The sequence below is a fragment of the Canis lupus genome, chromosome 5 (genome assembly GCF_048164855.1).
Source record: "Canis lupus baileyi chromosome 5, mCanLup2.hap1, whole genome shotgun sequence".
In the NCBI taxonomy this organism is placed as follows: Eukaryota; Metazoa; Chordata; class Mammalia; order Carnivora; family Canidae; genus Canis; species Canis lupus.
The window spans coordinates 59264070-59272301 of NC_132842.1; the positions used below are offsets into that span (position 1 = coordinate 59264070).

At 51.9% G+C, this 8232-nt stretch overlaps 1 protein-coding gene across 4 annotated transcripts; it reads right to left on the bottom strand.

Annotated features, from left to right (window-relative positions):
* Window positions 1-303: 303 nt before the first annotated feature.
* On the bottom strand, window positions 304-8232 carry SPMIP8 (sperm microtubule inner protein 8). 4 transcript variants are annotated; one of them, XM_072826927.1, is made up of 8 exons: window positions 8120-8232; window positions 7174-7398; window positions 3248-3309; window positions 2762-2936; window positions 2267-2328; window positions 1987-2051; window positions 1600-1632; window positions 304-470 (listed from the first exon to the last, which is right to left on the bottom strand). In XM_072826927.1, the coding sequence occupies exons 1-8, from the start codon at window positions 8214-8216 to the stop codon at window positions 440-442; spliced, it is 750 nt and encodes a 249-aa protein (XP_072683028.1). In that variant the 5' UTR covers window positions 8217-8232; the 3' UTR covers window positions 304-439. The 4 variants fall into 4 exon arrangements, with proteins under 4 accessions (XP_072683028.1, XP_072683027.1, XP_072683029.1 ...); XM_072826926.1 differs by having other exon boundaries at window positions 7135-7398; XM_072826928.1 differs by having other exon boundaries at window positions 7135-7398; window positions 8103-8232.

Consider the following 8232-nt stretch of genomic DNA (forward strand, 5'->3'; position numbering starts at 1 on the left):
TCTTTTCTCTTTAGGGACCAAGTTCAGAGCCTGAGGTGGAGGGGGCTTGGTTGTGGGGCTGCAAGCAGCGAACAAGGGCACAGGGGAAATGCAATTCCCAGGCTGCCTCTACACCTCACTCCCAGTTGAGTCTTGGGGCGCAGACCCTGGATCTCTACTTGGGGTCATGAGACATCTTTTTCTAGCCTCTGTACTGTCCTCCAGGAGTTGGCAGGGGGCAGGTACAGGTAAGATACTATCATCCTTTCCCAGTCCCTGCAACACATGTGTGCACGCACACACACACATAGACATGGGCCTGGCTTATTATTACTAGGTTTATTTCCAGTCAGGCTGAACTCTTAGGGAGATGAGTGATGCCACCATATACCCTCTGTCCTGCTGGAGAAACTGAGATGACATAGTCCAGCAGCCTGAAGCTTGGCTTCCTTTTCACAGATTAATGCCAAGGGATCTGGTAGTTGACACGGCTGTGGAAAGAAGGAGGGCTGATGCAGGGGCCTCCAGGGTGTCCTGGGGAAAATCAGGCTGTCCTTCTGCAGGCCTGCCCCCCACCCCATCTTCCTGTCCTCAAGGCTCCGAAAACACAGCTTCTATCCTGCCTCTCCTGGCTCAAGAGCCTTCAACAGCTCCCTATTTCATTTTATTTATATAATTTCTGAGACTCTGCTTGACTCTCAAGTCCCCTCCCCTTCCAGTTTGCCTCATCTTTGTTTCTCATTGATCCCCAGTCCTGCCCTGCTTTACTCATTTTTCAAACTTTTAGTGCACTTACTCTGGCAGGCATTATATCATAGTAAAATATCAGAAAGTGTTCCCCTGTGTGTGCACAGGGTGGGTGAGAGAAGGTAAGCTTTCCATCGGTAACTATAACGCAATACTCTGCATGCTTATCAGATAGGGATGCACCTGTGGTGGCCAACCTTGAGGGTTTGAGCTGCAGGGGAGGGGCAGAGGGGCAGGGAAGGCTTGAAGGAGGATGGCACATCTAGGCTGAGCTTTCAAGAGTGAGGAGGAAATTTCCAGGCAGAGAAGGAAGGATCATCTAGGCCCTGAAACAGCACCGGCAAAGGCCTGGTGTACTTGGGTGTACTGGTACTTTGGGTGACACCAAGGAAGGTGGTACTGCTGTGGTGCAGGAAAGAGGGCTAGGTAGGTGGGAGATGGCCAAATGACCATCTTGCACTGTCCTGCTGGGAACATCTTGCACTGTCCTGCTGGGAACAGGAGCCTCAGCCTCTCCCACCTACCCCCATTCTGGAAGGTGGACTCTAAGTTCTCTCTATCATGTTTCTTATATGTCTGTTTACTTCTCTGGCCCCTGATCTCCACCTGGTAAGCCCTCTCCTTTTGGCCCAGCCTGAGCCAAATTGGGTGGGACATGCATTCTGCTCCCATCTCTCAGTAGGCCACACCTTGGGCAGGTGCAGATCTCTCTGGAGGGAAGCAGCTTGGCACCCCCATATCACCCAGGAGGTACCAATCCTTGGGTGAAGTGGAGTGGAGAGGGGTCTGAGAATGGCCTGAGCCCCGAGGCTATCTGGGCACCGCCCCTCGGGGAGTGGCTGGGTGTGGAGCCGGGCGGGGTCATTCCCCTACCTGTAGATTGAGCCAAAGCGTCGGAAAGCGTTCCTGTGGAAGAAGAGGAAGGTGAGCCCGAGGTGGGGGCGACCCTCTCCAGGAACCTCATTCCCATCTCGGGAGGCGCCATCCCACCGGGAGGATTACATTCCACTCTTGTCCCACCTAAGGCCTCTACTCCGAAAGGGTGGGGTTGCCAGGGACTGGACGACAGGGTGCACCGTTTGATGAGAATTAAACATCTATCCATTTTGAAACTGCTGTTTTCTTGTGGTGTATTGGAACCAAGCAGTTTTCCCGGGTCTCACATATTCAAGGGTCCCTAAATGTGCTCTGAGGAAAGTGGCCAAGCCCTCATCCTCCCTCCTCCAGGTATGGGGTTCCAGGGCTTGTGGTGTCACTTACAGGGAGTCAAAAGGCAGGGGCTTCTGTCCGTAGCGGTCCAGGCTGGGGTTCTGGTTGAGACAGTACTGGCGCGGGCCAGAGAAATGGGGGGGGGGCAGTGAGCCGAGGGGGACACTGGCCCCCTCCCCGGCCCCCACAGCCCTCTCTGCCAGAGATCTTGGCCCTGGGGCCTGGAAAACTCTGCTCTGGGTGACCTCTCCCCTACCCCGCTCCGCGTGCTGGCCTCTCCTCCCCCACCTCCTGGTCCCCAGGGCCAGGTCAGCGCGCAGATCTTCCTTACCCGCCAGTTCTGGGTCACCTCCGGCTTCAAGTACCGCACCGCGTAGCCGCTGAAACTCTCGCCTGCGGGGGGCCCGCCAGCCTCCAGCGCCCAGCCAGTCCCGCCCCCGCCCCGCCCCGCCCCGCCCCCGCCCTACTAGGCCCGCCCCCGGCCCAACCACGCCCACACCTGTGGGCGAGCCAGTCCCGCCTCCACTGCCCCGCCGGGACCGCCGCGCCCCGCGACCCTGCTCCCCCCGTACGGAACGCGCCCCGCGCTCGGCCTCCTCCCCAGGGGCTCCCTCCGGCGGGACCTGGCCCCTGCCCCCTCCCCAGGACGAGCCCCATCTCTTTGTCCCTCTTCCCATCGCGGTCCTGCCCGCTCCACGCGCCCCAGCTGCTCCTCCGCCTCCCCGCGGTCCTTGTCGCAGCCCACCCGATGCCCCCCGCCGCAGTTGGAGCTCCGGGTCGGCCCCAGCCCCTCCCCGAGGGCGTCCTCCGGGCCCAGGAGACTGACCCTTCCTGCTCGGGCAGGGCAGCTTGAACTCGCCGGCGGCGGACACGAAGCGGGACCAGTCCTCAATGGCGCGTGTGAAGCGGGGCCAGTCCGGCCGGTTGATGCCTGGAGCAATGGGTACCAGCTTTCCCTCGCGGTACCTGTTGCGGAGTTTCTGGCCGGTCGCCGTGATGTCCTGCCGGGGCCATGGGAGTCAGGAACGCGTGGGTAGGTGCAGAAGCTTGGCCGGAGGGGGGGCGGGATTGGGGCGATGGGGTGGGGGGGGCGATCCAGTCCATCCTATAGACCGCAACTGACATCTTGGCCTGTCTGACCTAGGTGCCTGGCCCAGAGCCGGAGAAGCCCCCTAAAGGACATGGGAAAGGGGGAAGGGGCCCAAGCAGGCGGCTGAAGAACCCGAGGTACTCTGGGGCTGGGCGCAGGCAGGACCTTCACATCCTCTTTCCTGAGCAAATCCAGGGAGGTCCAGGAGCAAAGGACACTTACCAAGCAATGCAGGGGTTTGTTGGGGACACCCAAAAGTGTGAAATGGGCATTGTCAAAATCATCTGAAAAAGAGAAAGAAGAGATGTCTCCTCCACCAGCCTGTTGTACACCCATTCAGGAGATCTTTGGCCCACACTGCTTCAAAAGTTTTTGGGAGTTTTTGACAACTTAAAAAAAAAAAAAACAAGATTAGATTTTACTTTTTTTAAAAAAGATTTTATTTATTCATGAGAGACACAGAGAGAGAGGCAGAGACATAGACAGAGGGAGAAGCAGGAGAACTCTGGGATCACGCCCTGAGCCGAAAGCAGACACTCAACTGCTGAGCCACCCAGGTGTCCCTAGATTTTTACTTTTACAACAGATAAACTCCAAGTAGTTCAAAGATTTCAATGTAAAAGAATGAAACCATGAAAGTACTAGAGGAAAACATGTAAATTCCCTTATAACCTTGGGGTGGGGAAGGCCATACCAACTCACCCACAATCCAATAGCCAAAAAGGAAAGATTGATGACTTTGACTACATAAACATAAACTTCTGCTCAGCAAAACTGACAAGAATCAAGGGACAAATGGGGAAAAAAATATTCCCATTTAGTTTACAGATGGAGCAATTGCCCTAAGAATTGCTAGAAATTGAGACAAGAAAAGAAAAATGAGCAAGCCATATGCATAGGTGGTTCACACACAAACACAAGGAGTGCAGATGGTCCCTAAAACATGTGAAAAGACACTCAGCCTCATTCACAATAAGATGAATGCATATTCAAACTACATTAAGATGCCAGTATTTGCCTATCAGATTGGAAACAATCCAAAAGTTAGTGCAGTTATCGGAAACAGTGACACTGCCCTAACATTGCCAGAGGAAGTATAAATTGATTCCAGCCTATGGAAAGCAACTGGCATTATCTATCAGGAGTATGTGAGTTTAGATTCATATACCTTTGGACTTAATAATCCTACTTCTGGGAATTTATCCCACATTACAGGTGTATGACTGGCAAATGATGTGGGTAAAAGATCTGCCCATTTCAGCATTGTTTGTAGCAGAGAATGATGAAACAGCTCAAGTGTCTGTCATTAAAGGACTCATTAAATACCCTATGATACCTCCTTACTAGGCAGCTACTTAAAATAGAGGAAGTTCTCTATACGAGACCCTCCAATATGCATGAGAATATATGCTGTATGCTATCTTTTGCTTGAAAGCCTAAAACTGAGATGATGGAGGCAGAGAAGAATATACATTCAGGTCACCACCTTAACCAAGTCATCAAACTTTGCATCATGAATAGTGGGCTAATAGCATTACCTGTCTCCTGCTGAAGCATTAGGGCAAACATGGCATCCGTCACCTGTGCAAGATTCTGGCCAGCAATGTTTTGCCTGGCTAACCAAGCCTGTACACCTAGTTTCTAGTTTACAGAAAACAATTATGGTAAACAGCATTGTAAGGAAACAATCACTCAAATTCACAATGTAGGACTGTATACAACATAACTGTTTTGAACTCTAAAGAAGTCGATATTAGGGAAAAATGGAAAGTGGGTGGACTATTTCAGACCACAAAAGATACATAACCACCAGTTGCAGTGCACAATCCTAGATTGCAGCCTGGTTCCAGAAAGATTTTAAAGCTATAAGACATCTTTAGTAGTCATTTGGGACATTTTAATATGGAGCAAAGAGTAGGTGCTATTATTGTTAACTTTCTTAGATGTGAAAATGGTATTATGTCATATAGGAGGTTGTTGTCACTGGGAACTGCTTGCTGAAGTGTGTGTGAGTGTGTGTGTGTGTGTGTGTGTGAGAGAGAGATGAACCAAATAAAGTAATAGATTAACTGGAGAAGGTGGAAGGCACTGGGTGTCCGTAATATTATCCTTTCAACTTTTCTCTATGTTGGAACATATTTATAACAAAAAGTTGGGGAGCAAAAGAATATATGTTTGTATTCACATTAGTAAATAAATAGTAGAAGGGTATGTTAGAAACGGTGGTTACCTGTAAGCACAGGTGGGTTGCCGTGGAGGGAGATGTACATTGTTACAACATTTTGAATTTTGAACCTGTGACTCTATTACTTTTTAAAAGGATTTTGTTTATTTGAGAGAGGAAGAGCACGAGTGCAGGGGGTGGGGGGCAGAGGGAAAGGGAGAAGCAGACTCCCTGTTGAGCAGGGAGCCTGACTCAGGACTCGATCCCAGGACCCTGAGATCATGACTTGAGCCGAAGGCAGACACTTAACTGACTGAGCCACCCTATTACTATTTATTTATTTATTTATTTTTCCTCTATCACTTTCTTAAAAAGCATATGCTTGCAATAAAATACATATTTAAATCAAGAGCTTTCCCTAGAAATCTAGATTCCTGACTTCCAAGAGAAGCCAGGAAATTGGAAGAAACGTGCTGAGCCTTCCCACACAGCAGTTAGCGGGAGCCCCGTGGCTGTTCCCCCTTAGAGGGCCAGGTGTGGGGGCTCCACTTCACCTTTCATCCCTCCCTCCTCACTGCTTCCCCACCCACCTCCAGCACTTCCCATGCTGGCCCCCCAGGGCTCTGCATGGGACCTCTAGAGAACTCCAGCAGTCTATGATACTTTTGCCGCATTTGTCACCTGAGCTGGAACCTGGGTATGGTTCCAGACGTCCTACTCTTGCCCCTCATCCACGCTGCTACCAAATCCTATCTTTATCTCCTAAATACCTTCCCGAGCCCTCTCCAGTGGCCAACACACTGTCACTCCTTCCTGAAGACTGTGGTCGCTCCCTGTCATACTACCCAGCCCCCATTCATCTTTGGTCCCTTTGGGCCATCCTCTACCTCTCCACCCCCAGATTGCTCAGACCTCATTCCTACTTCAAGTCTTCAGAACTTCCCCTGTGCCTCCAAGGTCCAGGCCTCTGAGCTTAGCAACAGTTCCCTCATCCCCAGCCCTGGCTCTTGCTGCCGCTCCAAACTTGTCCTTTGGCCCTACCAAACCCCTCAAGGTCCCCCAACACCTGGGGCAGGTTTTGCCTTCCAGGCCCCCCCACCACCCACACTGACCCCTCTAGCTAGGATACCTTTGTTTCCCTGCTTCCCCAGGAACATCAGGCACAAAGCAAGTGCTTAATAAATGTGCTGAAAATGAAAGTGTATTCATTCACCCATCCATCCATTCATTCATTCACTCACAGGCACCCCCACCTCTGCACCCAAGCTCCTCAATCGACGAAGGGCTCTTCCTCGGGTGCATGCAGCCTTTTCATCCCAAAGGCTCTTCTCTCCTGTCCACAGCTCATTCATGGCAAGTGTGAGGAGGGTCTTTCTCTTCCCTTTCCACACAGACAGCACATTGGACAGAAGACCTCACTATCACTTTATGATCATCCCTAGCACCCCGACTACTGACTTCACACTACTCCAAGAGTAACCACCATTATAGTATTGTTGAGCAGGTACTATATGCTTGGCACAACTTTAAGTGCTTCTCTTAGCTTGTTTATTTTTAAATTTAAATTCAATTAATTAACATATAGTATATTATTAGTTTCAGAGGTAGAGGTCAGTGATTCGTTGGTTGTATGTAACACCCAGTGCTCATTCCATCACACCCTCCCCTCCACCAACCCTCAGTGTGTTTCCTACGATTAAGAGTCTCTTATGGTTTGTCTCCTTCTATGATTTTATCTCGTTTTATTTTCCCCTCCTGTCCCCTATTCTCTTAGCTTGTTTCAATCTCACCATAATATGAGGCAGGCCCTGTTATCCCATTTTCCTAATAAGAAAGCAGAGGCTCAGGCCTGGGCAGGTCCCCTCTCCCACCTCCCTAACCCCTCACCCCCCCACCGTGCTTCCGGGTGTTCCCTCCACCAGGGCTCTCCCCGGAAACCACCCACCCCTTCCCCCAAGGCCCAGAGGCAGCCAGGTGGCTGGACCTTTGCGGCAGTAGGTGGTGGACTGGCAGTGCTCGTCGGAAAGGCAGGCCCTGACCGAGTCCATGTCCATGCGGCGCAGGCTGGGCAGGGCCGGGTGGTAGAGCTGCTGCTTCACGCCGGCCAACTGGTTGCGTGTCCGCTCCACAGGCAGCAGAATGGCCGGGGAGGCATACATGTGCGTGGAGCCGTCATCCCAGGGCACCAGGTCGATGATGCGGGCCATGGCTGGGGAGCAGAGACACCCCGACCCAACACCCTTCTATAGGGTAGCACAACCCTGGCCCTGCAGATTTGTTTTCCTGTCCAACACGACTACCCAGAGCTGGGGGCTCCCATGTGGTGTTGGGGGCATTCAGACTCACGCCCACCCGTGCACACACGATGTGCTAAGGGCTCTGATGGGTCAGTACAGGGGCTATGTGGTTGGGGATGGTCTAAAAGAGGATGCATAGGAGTCTATTCTTAATTCGTGAACAGCAAGTGCTTTCAGGATTTAGCTCAGTTTGCCTCTGGGTAGCTAATTATGGACTTCTGGCCTTAGCTAAAGTATCTGGCATTTACTCAAAATTCTACAGGGAGGCATAGGAAAGTTTTAAATCAGGGGCGAGGCATGAGAGATAGGGACTAGGAAAACATTGCTGGTTACTCAGCGCTTCCCTTTAAAGAGTGGCTATTCCCATGGCTTTTCAGTCATTGAAACTTCAGTGAGAATTTGTTGAGTCAGCTTGCTTTCTGCCTGACCCAGTTAGACGTGTGAGACGGAGGTGAGTGGTAGGTGGATGGGAGGAGCGAGGACCTCAGATGGTGGAAGAGCAGGGAGAGGGCAAGGTGACTGGCCCTGGGGAAGCTGTCTTAGGGTGCGGGCCTGCCTGGGGGGGACGGGAAGTGGGGCAGGGACAAGAGGACACAAAGGACTCCTTGCTCCTCACCCTCCGACGGTGGCTACCTGGTCTGCAGGTGCACAGGTCTGTGAGGGTTCTCTGCTCTTCCGACTGCTCAGTGGGGAGAAGAGGCAGGGAGATGGGCTGGCCCCAGCACCTCATACAGTAGGAGAATAAA